Raw genomic sequence first — 16,209 nt, 5'->3', positions numbered from 1 at the left:
CTCGGTCTTCACACAAGACCGCCAAGACCCTCTGGTTACTCAGTCGCTACTCAGGACTCTTCTTGGAGAAATCGTAGAGAAAATCACGGAAGCAGGCCAGAAACAGCTGGACGTGCTAAGGGAGGACCTGGCCGAGGGCCTACAAGACATAAAAAGGCATCTCAACAAAATGGAAGAGAGGGTGGACACGAATGAGAGGGCCATACAGGAGCTGACAGAAGACGCAGGAAAAGCGGATTCCCGATTGGAAACCCTAGCTGCAGCAACACACAACCTTGAATTGAGGGCCGAGGACCTGGAGAACAGGTCCCTGCCAGAAGCAGTTCAAGATCACGAGCTGGCCGAAACAATGAAATCTATGTTCGGGGACCTCTTGGAAGCTGACCAGATCGATTAAGTTAGACAGGGTCCACAGGGCTGAGCCGAAGCGCCAGGAACCGGGAGCGAGACCACGGGATATATTGGTGGCGTTCGATAGTTATACACAGAAAGAGAGGGTCCTGCAAGCAGCCAGGAAGGCGGGCAAGATAACCCACAATGGTACAGAAATTCAGCTATATCAAGATCTATACCAAATTACCTTGAATAGGAGACGGCGCATGGCTCCAGTCCTGGCCCATCTGAGAGAAAACCAAGTGCGGTACAGGTGGCTCCATCCATTTGCCATCCGCTTTCTTTGGCAGGGGAAGATCCATAAAATTACGACCTGTGACCAAGGAACATCTCTATTGGGCCTAGAGGACGACACCGCCACGACCATCCCCGACTGGGCAAGCAATCGCCAGGAAGCCCTGGGAATGGTCAGAAGCGGGCCCAAAGAAATCAAGGAGAGGGCGAAAACATTTCCAGCATGGATCCCAGTCCCAGGACCAGGTGTCGGAGCGGGAGGACCAGCCCGGGAAGAGGGACTTAAAAGGAAAATAAGGAGCACGAACCATATCCCGATATCAACCCTGGGAAGGGCACAAACAGGATTTAACTATCGTGCGTATTAGACTAGCAGATGCTATCGCCTATACAATAGCGGGTTGCAACGAGGGGGAGGGAGGGACCCGACATCTTGGAATGGGAAGGGGAGTTCCACAAATTCTGTGTGGAGAGTTTCTGGGTTTGTTATTGAGTTCGGCCCTCGTAGACAAATCACGAGGGGGGGCTTGGTGCCAGCCGGATTCGCCGGGAAGGGTGTTGTTAAGCTGATCGGCCCGAGAGGACCGCGTACCTGTAATCTTGGTGGTTGGTCTTGCTGAGGTCGCCAGTCTGGAGTCCAGGAACTGATGAATTAGCGGCACGAGGAATCAGCCCCTCCGCCACCCAAAAGAGGAACCGGGTGAAGGGTGGACCGACCCCCAATGTCACGATAAGTACTGTCCAGATGAGCGTGACTCGAGGATTGATGGCTCAAGATGGTGACACTGTAGTTTTAGGTAGAGCCGATTGTAGATATCATGAAGCTTCCGGAACCAATGTAACAGTGAGGAATTACAGCTGATAGAAAGTCCGGTTGGTGCTGATAGTTCCAGAGGTTTGCAGGATTAGGTTCGGAGGTAGGCAAAACAGGAAGAGAGAGAGAACAGCTGGAGACTAGCTGGTACTAGGCAAGTCCCGGGTAAGTCTGACGATGGACAGACCCAGTGCCGACAACAAGTCAGGGCTGGAGGCAGGCAGGCTCAGGACAGGCCCCAGGTAAGGCTGAAGGTAGGTTGGCTCAGGAATGGCCACAGGTAAGGCTGGAGACTGGCTGACCCAGGACAGGCCACAGGTAAGGCTGGAGACTGGCTGACCCAGGACAGGCCACAGGTAAGGCTGGAGGTATGCTGGCTCAAGACAAGCCACAGGTATGGGTTGAAGACTGGCTGACCCAGGACAGGCCACAGGTAAGGGCAGGAGGTAGGCTGACCCAGGACAGGCCACAGGTAAGGGCAGGAGATAGGCTGACCCAGGACAGGCCACAGGTAAGGACTGAAGGTAAGCTGACCCAGGACAGGCCACGGGTAAAGAATGGAGGTAAGCTGACCCAGGACAGGCCACAGGTAAGTGCAGGAGGTAAGCTGGCCCAGAACAGGCCACAGGTAAGTGCAGGAGGCAAGCTGGTCCAGAACAGGCCACAGGTAAGTGCAGGAGGCAAGCTGGCCCAGGACAGGCCACAGGTAAGTGTAGGAGGCAAGAACAACGAGGCAAGCGAAGCGAACCGCGTTGAGACGCGACTCGCTGAGAATTGCGGCCTCTTTTATGGGCCGCCGGCGCCCGAAAGGCCTGGGACGCAAGCCGTTCCGTTTCCGGACGCCGGCGGACCCATAACGAGGCTTGAGAAGCAAGCCCCGCTAGGGAGATGAGTTCGGCCCACGGCGCATGCGCGGAGCCGAGAGAGAGGCCTTCCGCGCATGCGCCGAAGGCCGCCAGCCCTGTAGCCCGCCACTCCCCTCCCGGCGAGCCCCCGGAAGCAGATGCGCGGGTAGACTCGCCAGGAGGGGAAGAGAGCGGCAGACCCCCGTTTCCCGTGTGACATAACAGGTGTTGGGAGGGGGGAAGAGGAGGGGGAGGGAAGATCCAAGGTTCGGGTCATGAGGACCCATCCAGCGGCCCATGAATCGAGAGAACACATCAAGGAGTATACGGCAAGGGGTCCAGGATGAACAACTGGGTTAACAAGATCTTGCACATCCTGTCCATATGACTAGCACTGAGGCACTGAAGGTGCTCTCGTTAAATGTTAACAGCCTCCATTCCCAGGTCAAGAGGAAGAAGGTGGGGAGATTCCTCAAGCGGGAACACCCCCACGTAGTAGCAATGCAGGAGACCCATGTGCACACTAGGGACACCCATAGGATAAGATTCCGGGGTTACTCATGAGTGGTACAGGCTACACAGGCTAGCAAGAAGGGGGGAGTATTAATCGCACTGAGAGATGGGCTGGATCTGACCATCAGGGATATGCAGATGGATAACCAAGGCAGATATTTAGCGGTGATACTCGAAGGTAAGGTGGAGTCCTTCACGGTAGCATCCCTTTATGCACCTAACCAGGCCCAAGACTCCTATATACAAAACATTGTCACCCGCCTAGGGAAATTTGCCAAGGCAAATATCCTCCTAATGGGAGACTTTAACTTAGGCTGGGACCCCGCCAAAGACAGGAGTTCCACCTCATGGGACGCACAGGGGGGACCATCAGGGGACCTGGTGAAAAAATGCGGGACCTGGCCCTGGTTGATACATGGCGCGTGTTACTGTTACTGTAACTTTGAAATTCTGAGCAATAGACAAGTTCAATTTGAATATTTCAACAAAGGGCACTAATTTGGTCAGTATGACGGTCCAGAAGCAGCAATGGCAGAAAGAAAGAGACTCCCTGAGGACCCTGCTCCCCCACCGCCACGGAAAACCCACGGGGAAGGAACATGAACCCCAGGGAAACCCTCTGGGGAAGAAAACCCTGGACGAGATGGCCCTCAGGTGGATGAGATTTTCTGGCGTGGATTCTCTGCGGTACGGAAGTCTGTATTCTACGGGGTAAGGAGAACGATAGGTGAGTATGAGAAAGGAGAGAGATAAAAATAAATGAATGCGGTGGAATTAAAGGAAGAAGATCCTACGGGAATCCAATACAGGAAAAGGGCGTTAGATGGGATGAAGAGACACCCTGGAAATGGAATCCGCCTGGAATCGAAATCCAAGAAATCCCAGAGGTTCCTACAAGATGAAGGTGAGTGAGTACGGGTATTTGGGAAAGGTAAATGCAGAATAATGAAAGGAATGACTCCCTGTATAAGAAAGGATTGGGATCGAGCTTTCACCCGACCGGTGGCTGGGTCAGAAGGACTCTGAAGTACGGTCTGATTCAAGTGGGCCGAGTGGGACTGATGCTGCAAAAGTGTTCTGAGATAGTGAGAAATAACAGTTAAGATATTAGCTTAGAAGGGGAAGGAAGGCAAATTCAGAGGAATAAGAATATCCCTGAAAACGAACTTACGGAGCGTCTCTGCTAACAGTAGCGACGCAACAAAGAGAGCCTCGCTGGTGTTTTAATGGGATCACATGACTTGCAATCGACGTCCGTTGCGGACGTAGAACGACTAGACTGCTGATACTTGCATAGGCAGGATGTGGCGGAACGTTGTATTGATCCACAAAGCCTTCTTTTGTAGAACAGCGACCATCGCCTAAAAGGTGTAACAGCGCGAGCTATACGGCGATACTGAGGGATATACTTTCTATTCACATGCACATAGGTCACACTCACGGATAGACTATGCTTGGATATCGAAACCACTGTTGAGAAGGGCCATAGCCTTGGAAATAGGGGCGATGGCCCTTGGAGACCACTCTCCACTTACCCTTTCAATAGCTAGATCAAAGGGGCCCAGAGAAATGCAGAAATGGAGGTACCCGACTGGGCCGTTCGGGGATCCACTCCTGGTCAAGGAAACGGAGGAGGAAGTTCTTGAGTACTCCAACCGCGATAAATGGGAGGACACAACCCCTCAAAATTAGTGGAAGCCCTCAAAGTTACGCTTAGAGGCAGGATCATAGTACTTAAGGCCAGAAGGGAACGGGAGCTGAGATTGGAGGAGCAACAACTGGAAGCTAGACTCAAGGAGGTCATGGCTCGTATGGGAGGTAGGATGTCAGCAGCTACTAAGAGGGAATATAGAGCAGTGAGGGGTCAGCTGAACCTTATACAAACAAGGGCGGCCAAGCGGAATCTGCTCTGGCTGCGTCAAAGGATCTATATTAAAGGCAATAAGGCGGACCGCTTGCTGGCCAGAAAGCTAAGGAAGGAGGCAGGTGACAAAACGATCCTAAAAATAAAGGGGGAGGGAGGGGCCCTTCTTGCCAAGAATCCCGACATAGAGGGGGAATTTTGCAAATTTTATGCAGACCTCTACACATATGGGGAACCTGCAAGTCCAGATCAGGAAGCGTACCTACGACAAGCGGGCTGACGTCGGATCTCACAGGAAGACCGGGAGGTGCTGGAGGGGGAGATCACTACGGATGAAGTTAGAAGGGTGATTAATAACCTACCGTGCGACAAAGCCCCAGGCCCAGATGGGCTTCTACCCGAATTTTACAAGACATATAAAGAAGTTCTAATCCCCATTCTTACCAAAATGTTTAACTACATAGGGACCACAGGAAATCTCCCCAACTCTACTAATACACAAGAAGGGCAAAGACCGGACCGACTGTGCTTCCTACCGACCAATAGCCTTAATAAACGTAGATGCCAAAATACACACCAAGATCCTCGCCAACCGCCTTGAATCAATCCTCCCCAAACTAATACACATGGCCCAGTCGGGTTTTATTAAAGGGAGGCAAACATCGGACAATGTTAGACGACTGGTCCACCTGATCGAAAAGACACAGAAAAGAACATCACGGCCCTTCTCCTGGCAATCGACGCCGAGAAGGTTTTCGATCGGGTCGAATGGGGGTTTCTGTATGTGGCCATGGGCAAAATGAGGTTTGGGCCGGGTTTCATCTCGCGAGTAAGGGCAAATTACCGGAACCCAATAATCCGGCTAGCAATAAACGGCCAGGTATCAGCCCCTGTTCGGGTGGGAAGGGGCACGAAGCAGGACTGCCCGTTGTCACCGCTCCTCTACGCCCTTCACCTGGAACTGTTCCTGGAGACGGTGAGAGCGACCGGGGATATAAAGGAGGTTCCGTTTGGCGGCGAGGAACACAAGATTGCGGCCTTCGCAGATGACATGATCTTGTCGCTGACCCAACCGATCACCTCCCTGCTGGCAGTGGTGAGGGAATTGGACAGGTTCGGCCAAGTAGCAGGCCTGAAAATCAATTCCCACAAAATCTGAAGCGCTCCCTCTAACCTTGTCAGCTAGTGCGGTCCAGGACCTCAGGAAGGCTTATAACTATAGATGGGTTGACTCCTCGCTAAAGTACTTGGGAATACATCTGACCAAGAACATGGGGGAATTATACACAGCAAACTTTCCTCTGCTCCTTCAGAAGGTGAAATCAAAACTGGTGGATTGGGGCCCCCTCGAAATCTCGTGGTTGGGTAGAATCAATGCCCTAAAATGACCATCTTGCCGCTGCTCCTTTACCATTTTTCAGCCCTCCCTGTTCGATTCCCGGCAACTTTCTTTAGGACCCTACAAAAGATAACCAGCTGCTTTGTCTGGAACTGAAAACGCCTGAGAGTGGCCGCCTCCTTCATGAAAACTTTGTCTGATAGGGGTGGGGGGTTGTGGGGGAGCCGGATTTCAGGATATACTACCTGGCAGTACAGATTAGAGTCTTCAGAGATTGGCAAAGAAATGACAGAGGGAAGGTGTGGAGGCAGATGGATAGAGCGGTGGTGGGAAAGGACCTGGAGGCGGTTTTGTGGCTGCCGAAACACGATGGACTGTTCCAAATGTATTGTAGTGATATAACATCGACTACAGGAGATGCATGGGATCAAGCTATTAATAGGGCACACATTACCACCTTCCCATCCCCGTGTATGCCCCTGCATGGGAACCTGCAATTCACACCAGCAGTCACCAACGAACAGACCTTTGATCCTTGGCTCCAGTGGGGCTGCCGATGGTGTGGGATATGTGGATGGGGGGCGAGGTGAAACAATTTGAGCAGTGCAAGGAGGACTTCGGTTTGGGGTAGAAGCAGAAATTTCCTATCTCCAGATCAGGCACTGGATCTCCCAGCCGTCACTCAAGCAGGCGGGCACGCGCCCCCTCACCCAATTCGAAAAGTACCTAGATACAGACACAGGGGACAAGGGGGTGGAGTCGTCCATTTATAAACTCATTAAGCGGCAAGAAACCTTGCAGCCAAGGAACTATATGGTCAAATGGGAGCAGGATGTAGGGACGGGCATAGAGGAACCGGAATGGGTAAGGTTGTGGACTTGGATCCCGAAACTTGCACGATCCATTCAAATTTAGGAGATGTGGCTGAAACTGATGCTGAGGTGGCACCTAACCCCATTCAGGTTAAATAAAATATACCCCCAACGTATCAGAGCTGTGTTGGAGGGACTGCGGCGCAGTAGGCTCCTGGGCTCATGTCTGGTGGGAGTGCCCAAAAATGTTATCCCTTTTGGTCTTGGGTCCAGGCTGTGGTGGCCCAGGTGCTGGGAGTAAAGCAATGTCAAAACAGAGGGCTGGACTTATTGGGCCTCAACGGGATGTGACAACGCTTGCCACTAGAGCGGACCGCAAACTTTATGTGATAATGATGTTGACGGCTGCGCTGGTCCTTGCCCGGAAGTGGAAGTCGAGGGAACCCCCTACAGGAGCATTAGTAGATTGCTAAGCTGTGGTCGCTGGTGGCCTTGGAGTGGCTCACCTACTCTATCCAGGGGCTTCACATGCGATTCATGTCGGACTGGGCTAATTTGATATCGTACCTAAAAGTGGGTGCCTGCCGGGCCTGGTGCCCCAAGGCCATGGAATTACTGGGCATTATTAGCCCACAGGACGATTCGGACCTGTAAAGACCGGCTATTTTAGCGCACCCACCATTAGGAGTAGCCGGCTAGAATACAGGATTCAACGGCCCAACCTGGCACCCTGGCCAATATAACATCTATCATATTTCTATTTCTAATCTGTTTGTCTTGTTATCATCAGACCTCTTGGATCTGGGGGGAAGTGGGTTGGGAGGGTGGTGGAGGGGGTGGGGGAATTGTTGTGGGAATGGGGTTTATGTTTGCCTGTTGCATTGAAAATTGTTAATAAAAACTTATTGGAAAAAATAATTGTCCAACTATGGAATGTTTTTAATTATCTCAACTTCATTTTTTCTAATCTATGAAGTAGTCTGAAAAGCGTTGTCCTGTTAACCATTTCCTGTTTAGTAACATTTCTGATGGTTCTGTATTTTGCTAGGTATGACGAGTCCACAAATGAACTGATCAACCAGGAGCTGGGTATTGCCTATCCCATTATTGATGGAATTCCGAACATGATCCCACAGGATGCTAGGATGATCCAGAAGGATACCCCAAAACCGGAATCAAAAGAAACCTAGAGCGGCCTTTCTTCCAACTGTAAGCCACTGAGACCATACAGACACATGGATGCTCATTATTTTGGTGCAAGGGAGCAGTTGCTCGAAAAGTAGATCCCTGCCATGTTTCTGTCGCTGCCTACCATGACTGTGCTCGTCCCACTTCTGTCCTTGGCTGGGCTCTTCTATTCCGCCTCTGTGGACGAAGACTTCCCCCGTGGCTGCACAAGCACATCAAGCCTGTGTTTCTACAGCTTGCTCCTTCCAGTCACCATACCAATTTATGTCTTCTTCCACCTTTGGACTTGGATGGGTATTAAACTTTTCCGGCACAATTAGTTATTAAGGGGCCCCTTATGTATATAGTCCAGACGTGCCACCTTTGATGCTGAATAAAGTTTGCTTATTGCTGTAGAGGTTCCAGTTTTGTTTGCCAGGCGTACCACGTGACTGCACTGAACAGTACAGAATGGCTGATATTGAGACCTCTGCTGTAGTTTTAGATTTGTGTTGCCGTTTCAGCAGACCTTTCTTTACCACTAAGTGCAAATGAAAACAAAAGGTGTTTCTATCAACTTATATCAGTTTGAGAATATGAAAAATTGTGTGTCCCCCGCATGCAACTTCAGTGTTAATGTAACGTTGCCCTCAGTCAACATTTATTTCTTTGAGGCTGTCCCTCATGTCCCTCCACAGTGACCTGAGGAGGTTTATATGCTGTATGGCTTACTTCTTATCCATTCTGGGCAGATAGTACTTTAGGCAAGGGGAGGGGGAGGAGTTGGAAGGGAAGGTACGGGAGAGTGAGGGGGGAGCGAGTTGGGTAGGGGGTATGATACAAGAATGTTAAATGTAACAGATGCTGATGTTGTTCTGTGACCATGTTGGTGTTTGGAATATGTTTTAAAATCAATAAAAACATCTTTTCTTTTAATATGGTTGTCGCCCGATGGGGAGGGTTTGGTTATGGCTTTGTATACTCTAAGTTCGCTAGTGATTCCATTCCAGCTATTGGAGGTGAAGGCAGACACGGAAGGGCGATACGTGATACTGCATGGCTACTACATAGGTCATCCGGAACTGTGCACTGTTAATTCCTACTCTCCTAACCACTCAATTCCGGCTCATGTGTGCTCGCTATGTGGTCTGCTAGCTCTACAACGGGACACCTTGTTTTTGTAGGGCTGGGGGTGATTTTAATTGCATCTGTGACCCATTATTGGACAGATCTAGCACCCCCATGGTGGGATTTTTCCTGCTGCTGGGGCCCTAAATTCAGCTCTTTCGGATTTAGCTTTGGTGGATATTTGGAGAAAATTGATCCCGAACATTAAGGGATACTCATTTTACTCATCCCCTCACGGGCTGCACACTAGAATAGATTTTTATTTTTGATACTGAACACCTAACAGAATTTACTGGAGCGGAATACATGGGGCGCTCTGTGTCTGACCACTTCCCGTTCATGGTTACATAGGAAAGTAGGCACCTAGAGCTCGAAAACCAACATGGCGCATGCCAGTGGATCCACACCTCTTTAGGGAGAGGCTGCAGGAAACTCTGGGTCACTTTCTACAACACAATTCTGGGATTGCCGGCAGCTGGGGAACTATTTGAGAGACATTAAAAGAGGTAATCGGAGGGGGGGAATAATAGCTGGGGCTGGGGACATCCGGAAACAGCTGCAAAATGAGCTATCATTTCTGGAGGACAGGATCTGCATACTGGAATCTGTTTCCTCCGTGGCACTGACTATAAAAACAGAACTTATTGGGGGTACGGCTACAATGCACTGAAGCCTGGGAAAGGCTATGTAAATTTGATTACACAGCACTGGTGGCACAACACGCTGATAAATTTGGGAAGAGGCTAACCTGGCTATGCAAAAGAGAGCAACCTAGAAGTGCAATTACACTGATATACGAGTGTGGTGCCCTATGGTGGCAATAAATGATACCTTTTTATACCCAACTGTATAAACGTCCGCCTGTCAACCCAGAGAAGATAGGTCTGTGTTCTCCCTGATCTGGCTCAACACGGACCAGGTCCGGTTTCTGGAGCGGCCCTTCACTGCAGAGGAGCTGGGTGAGGCTATCTCCTCTCTCACCTCTGGCAAGACACTGGGTAATGATGGACTCCCGGCTGTGTTTTATAAGGAATACTGCCCCACGCTTGCCCCGGTACTGCAGAAGGTTTTTGAAGAGGCCTATGAAAAATGTTTACCCCCTGCCAGCATGAGGGAAATGCTGGTGATCCCCATTCCCAAGTCAGGAAAGCTGCCTGAGCGATGTGAATCCTACCGTCTCTTAGCCATGTTGAATTGCGATATTAAACTGCTTACCACACTGCTAGCTGGACGGATGCGTACCGCTATTAATACTCTGATCCACACAGATCAAACAGGCGTTGTGCCTGGTCATAGTACTTCCTTGAATCTTTGCCGGTTACAACATAATATTGACCAAACCAATTCGATAGTCTCTCTGCATGTTGTGGCTTCCCTCAATGCTATTATACCCTTCAACTCTGTCTTCTGGGAGTGGATGTATGTAGCATTGCAGGGGGTTTGGAGTGGGCTTCATTCACTGGATTGAGCTATTATGCACACAACCGGTGGCTAGACTGAAGTCTGGCAGACTGGTGTCTGAGCTTTGGGACATACAAAGGGGAACTCGGCAGGGGTGCCCACTCTCGCCGATGTTGTACATTCTGGCTTTGGAGCCTCTGGCAGTGCATTTACGGCAGGATTATCTGTAAGCAGGTATAGAGGTGGGAGGTGTTAGACACTTGGTGTCCCTTTATGAGGATGACGTGTTCTTATTTATTTTTTTTTACTTCATTTTTATTAGCATTTTTAAAGAGAAGCAGATGTTTTCAATGTGACAAACATTTTCAAGTGTAACCCACTTTGGCGATAAGTCTAGCCCCCCCCGCCCCCTTTCCTCTCCATGTCCCCCCCTTCCCTCTTATCCCTTCCCATCATCCCCAACCACGGTGCAGAATACCTCTGTGTCTCAGTTCTGAAGGTCGGACTAGTGTCTGTGTATATCCCTTTTCGGCTCCCCTCCGCGGTCCCCCCCCCCCCTTCTCCTCCTTGCACTTTTCCCCATGGCAGTTAGTGCACCCATTGGATTAGTCTACTTGGCTGCTATCCTCCAGCCCCCATTTCAGCAGGAGGGCAGACCACCGGGCATGAAATTCTTCCATTCTATTATTCTCCACCGCTGTGAGACTTTTCCATAACCATCATGTTTTGTACTTTCCCTTCCCACACCTCTCTCGTGGGTAGCATTCCCTTCGTCCACCATTGGGCTATGGCCAGCCACCCTGCTCTCAACATGGCTTTCCACATCTTCGGAAGTCTCTGCTCTTCCCTATCTTTCTGTGTGCGCCCTAGTAGCAACTGCAGAAGGTCTAGGTCTAACCCTATGCCAGTTGCATCTTCCATCCAACTCGGCACCGCTTTCCAAAATACTTGTACCTTGGGGCACCACCACCACGTGTTCTAGGGTTCCTGCAACCCCTAGGGCAAAGTGGGGATACTCCCTTAAACATTTTAGACAGTTTCACCGGGTCCCCATGCCACCCCATTAACAGCTTAAAGTTGTGCTCTATTGTGGAGGTGAACAACCCTCCCTGGAAGACCACTCTATATATTTGTTTCCATTCCTCCTCTGGGATCTTCTCCCCCCACCAACTCCTCCCAATATCTCTGGAATGTTTCCCTCCCTGTAAACCATTTTCATTCATTGCTTTGTATAATTTGGTACCTGACCGGTCCAGGACCTATCTCTGGACACCACTTCTGCCCCCCCACCCCACTTTGGGTCTGTTATACCCTTAATGCAGAGGTATTCAGAAATTGTGATGGAGTCCCCTCCCATTGTGTCACGCACGTTACCCCATTGCTGGAAGCGCCCACCCTCAGAGTTGTCCCACCCTTTCAAGACCGGCATCCGACCACCTCTGTGAATGTGTGACTCCCTGGCGCCCCACCTCTCACGAGGGACCCCATATTGAGGACATAGGGGAGGGCCATGATGTATACCCTTGTGTTTCTATCCTATCCCGCCAGACTGACCAAAAGACTCCCATTGTAGGATGTGACCGCATACGTTCCGGTATTGATCTGGGGGGCCCAGAAGTAGTCTCTAACCTTCAGAGGATGCACTACCAGATCCTCCAAATTGAGATGGACTAATACATCCTCAAATCCTCCCTCATATGTTCTAACATCCCTCTGGTTTGTGCCGCCTGATAGTAGCAGTGGGTATCAGGAAACTCAAATCCACCCTATCTCTTGGAAGGGTAAGTGTTGCCACTTTCACCCTTGGCGTCTTGTTTCCCCATATAAACCTCCAAAGCTCTCCTGTGACTTCTCGGAAAAAACTTGTCTGGGAGCTGATTTGGGATGCCCATAGACGGGTATAGCAGCCTGGGAGGACATTCATTTTTATAGAGGTCATCCTTCCGTACCAGGTCAGTATCAAAGGGAGCCATCTCTTCAAGTCCGCCTTAAGCTGTGTGCAGAAGGGATTATAATTAGCCGTCACCATTTTCCCCCAAATCTTGTCACCCATATGCCCAGATATCGAATGCTTTTTTGGTTAACCGTCATACCCAGATACCTCCTTTTTTCTTATCCAAGAGCGGGCTCTGCGCCAGTAACTGCAGGATAGCAGACTTCCCCCACATTGATTTTGAGCCCCGACAGGAGGCCATACTCTGCTATTTGAGCCATTAATGCTAGGAGGGAGACCTAAACATTTGTGAGGTAGGCCAATACATCGTCTGCAAACAATGATTTTGCATTCTAGTTCTCCCCCCTCATGATACCACTGATCTGTTCCTTTATCCGAATTGCAATTGCTAGCGGCTCCATTGCTAGGGCATACAGCAGCGGGGACAGGGGACATCCCTGCCTGGTGCCTCTCGTAAGCTGATACGTCTCTGTAAGCCCCCCGTTTATCCGCACTCTCGCCCTGGCCCTGTTGTATAGTTATGTCACCCATTTCAGAAAATGTGTACCCATCCCCCATCTTCCCCAGTACCTTCATCATGAAGGGCCACTCTACCCTATCAAAAGCCTTTTCTGAGTCCAGCGTCACTAAGCATGCACCCAAGCCTCCCACCTGTACCCCATGAATCAGGTTAATTGTCTTCCTAATGTTGTCTGATCCTTGATAAAAACCCACCTGGTCTCCATGTACTAGTAACAGCATACTCTCCTCCAGTCTAGTTCCCAGGACTTTTGGCAGTATTTTCACGTCTTCATTGAGAAGGGAAATTGACCTATAGGTGGAGCATCTGGTGGGATATTTCCCTTCCTTTGGGATTGCAACAATAACTGCTGCCATCATCGTGGTGGGGGAGGGGTTCGCCCTCCAAGCACGCTTTGTATACCTTTGCTAACCGTGGAGCAGGTATCTGAATAGTTTATAAAATCGTATCATAAAACCATCCTCCCCTGGGGCAGACCCAGTTTTCATTCCTGCAGTAGCCTGTGTGATCTCCTCTACAGTTATTTGGTTTTCTAGGCTGTCGCAATCTCTTTGGGGAGTCCTGGAATTGGTAGCTTTTTCAAGAAATCATCTATTTGGGTCTCCTCCCCCATCCATTCCGATGCATACAGTGTTCTATAATCTAAAAGCTCACTCCCTATACTCTAGACATCGTGTAGGTATCCGTTATCCTCTGTCCTTATAACCCCGATGGCCCTCCTCTTTTTCTCTTCCCTCAGTCTCCATGCCAAGATCTTGTCTGCTCGGTCCCCATTTTATTGGTATTTCTGTTTCAGGAACAGAGTTTTTTTTCCTTCTGTTTCCTGCATCAGTATAGCTTTCAACTGGGTCTTATATTTTCAGAGCTTACCCGCTTTAGCGGGCAAGATATATTTCCAATGGGTGCCTCCCGGTTGTATCTCCTCTGTTTTCCTGTGGAGCCTAACCTCGTTCGACTCCTTTTCTCCCTTTTTCTCGATGCCTATTCTCATCAGAGTCCCCCGCATGGTTGCCTTGAAACGTCCCAGACAGATTGGATTCCCACCTCCCCCGTATTGTTAAATAGGAAGTATTCCTTGATTCACCCTAAGCAATTCCTATTGCACCCCCCTTGTCCTTTAACAGAAAGTCATTGCATCTCCAACTTCCCCAGGGATTTTTTGGTTCTCCCGTGTCCACTGAGATCGCTACCATATCATGGTCCGACCATGGGATCGGTTCTACTTGAGATTGTAGACCCAGATCTCTCAGGTTCTTTTCCACCAGGATCAAGTCTATTCGCGAGAAAGAAACGTGGGCAGCTGAGTAGAAAGTGGGATTGGTACTGGGCGGAGAGAATCATACATGCCTAGCACCTCATTAACCCCTTTAAAATGCTCTGATTCACTTGGATTGATTTTACTCATTAGTCCCTCGGCCCCCCTCCCCGCCCCATCCTCTTTCAATCCATCTACGGGTCCAACACCATGTTGAAGTCCCCACCCACTATCGGTTGACCTTCAGAGAATTAAATACATTTATCCCGAACTCTCTCCCAGAACTCGCATTGTTGCAAATGTGGGGCGTAAATGGAATCAATAGTGTATCTAACCCCACGCAAATGACCTTTTGCAAACACATACCTCCTGTTGGGGCCCAGACAAAACCGCATCCATCGTGAAGCTCAACCTGGTCGAGGCCAAGACAGCTACCCCGCCTCCTTTCTTTTCTTTTCTTTTCTTTTCTTTGTAATTTTTTTAAAAAATATTTGTTTAATATTTTTTTTTATGTCGTAGACCATAAACACTCATCCCCATATATGATGAGATTGAATCACCAGTGGTCCTCCCCACCCACGGATCGGCTCAATCAAGCTCTCCATTTCGAGCCCCCTCTGTTTTCTCTACAACTTACATAAACCTTTGCAAATTTCTTTCTGTCCCTCCCAACTGAAACATTGAAACCCTAGAACCTCCTCCCCCCACCAGTCACCTGGCTCAAGAGTTGCCTGCCTGGGGGGAACCAAGCGTTCTGAATTTTCTGGAGCCCGGGACTTTACGCCTATTCTGACCTTTTATGCGCCATCGCCTGTCTTCCTGCTCTTTGCCGTTGTCCGCCAGTATCGGCCCATCTGCTCCCAGCAACTCTTCTGTGACCGTTATATCCTCCTCGGACACCAGTTTGTCGTTGTAGCACTCCACCTCAACGGAGAAGGGAAATCCCCACTGGTATCTTGCCCCTTCTCATTGAGCCACGTAAGGGGAGCACAGAAGCCTCTCTTCGCCAGGGTAAATGCAGATAAATCATGATATATTGCCACCTGCACATTGCCTAGGGCCACGGATTTTGCCCCTCTTGCCTTCTCAAGGATTTTGTGTCTGTCCGGGTAGTTGCGGGAATTTGCAAGTACTGAGCGCGGACCCCTCCCGTCGCTCCCGCTTTGTGGACCCTTTCCAGTTTGAGCTCATCCATATTTTCATCGCCAAACAGTGTTCTCACCACCTCGTGTATGACTCTGCGTAGGTCTCCTTCTGTTTTGCCATCTTTTTCCGGAATCCCAAAGAATCTCAGATTGTTCCTTCTCTCTCTATTTTTCAAAATCGTCAATTTTTAGAGCTACTTCTCCCTCCCTCCTCTCCAATTCTGATAATCTCATATCCATCTGAGTTTCCAAAGTTTCGAGGGATGACTGCTTATTTTCCACCGCCTGCAGCCTCTCGTCCACGCTATCGATTCTCACATTTATTCTGTCTATTTTTCCGCCAATGTCTGCCCTCATTCCTCTAATCTCCTCCCGGAGGGAGGCGATTTAACCCTTGGTGGACATGGTGTCGCTCCCCACTTCCGACCTATTGGAATTGGATTTTGCTCTCCCCTCTTCTGGTTTCTGGTACTCAAGTTGCTCTAATTTCGCCCTCTAGTCCATGGATGGGTCAGGAGTCCTTGTAAGAGGGGGAGTTGTGACTCTGTGCCTGTTCCTGCTCAAAGAGTATCTCTTGCTATTATTGGGGCCCAAATCCCCTAGTTCTGAGGTGCCGAAGCTCCGTCACTGTCTTTCGAAATTACAGCCCGGGTCCACTGGATGTTAGTGGTGCCGAGAGGACTCTGGCCCTACTGCCCCCTCTTTCCTTCCTCAAATTTCAACGGGGCCATTGATGACCAATTCCTGTGCTCTCCCGCTAGGTCCCGGAAACCCGGCAGTTGACTTCTCAGCAGAGTGCACACACGCCCCAGGAATGATTCCCGG

The 16,209-nt window shown here is 49.9% G+C and overlaps 1 protein-coding gene across 1 annotated transcript; it reads left to right on the top strand.

The window, feature by feature from the left end:
* The first annotated feature begins 7,970 nt into the window (after nt 1-7,970).
* On the top strand, nt 7,971-8,917 carry PIGY (phosphatidylinositol glycan anchor biosynthesis class Y). The gene has a single exon (XM_069630740.1). The coding sequence runs from the start codon at nt 8,107-8,109 to the stop codon at nt 8,320-8,322; it is 216 nt and encodes a 71-aa protein (XP_069486841.1). The 5' UTR covers nt 7,971-8,106; the 3' UTR covers nt 8,323-8,917.
* The last annotated feature ends 7,292 nt before the right edge of the window (nt 8,918-16,209 follow it).

Source organism: Ambystoma mexicanum, chromosome 6q (assembly GCF_040938575.1).
Source record: "Ambystoma mexicanum isolate Mex_15411 chromosome 6q, UKY_AmexF1_1, whole genome shotgun sequence".
NCBI lineage: Eukaryota > Metazoa > Chordata > Amphibia > Caudata > Ambystomatidae > Ambystoma > Ambystoma mexicanum.
This window is presented reverse-complemented; position numbering and strand designations above follow the sequence as displayed.

Excerpts from the sequence above, each read along its gene's own strand:
- PIGY (XM_069630740.1), top strand. The coding sequence starts at position 8,107 with ATGTTTCTGTCGCTGCCTACCATGACTGTGCTCGTCCCACTTCTGTCC.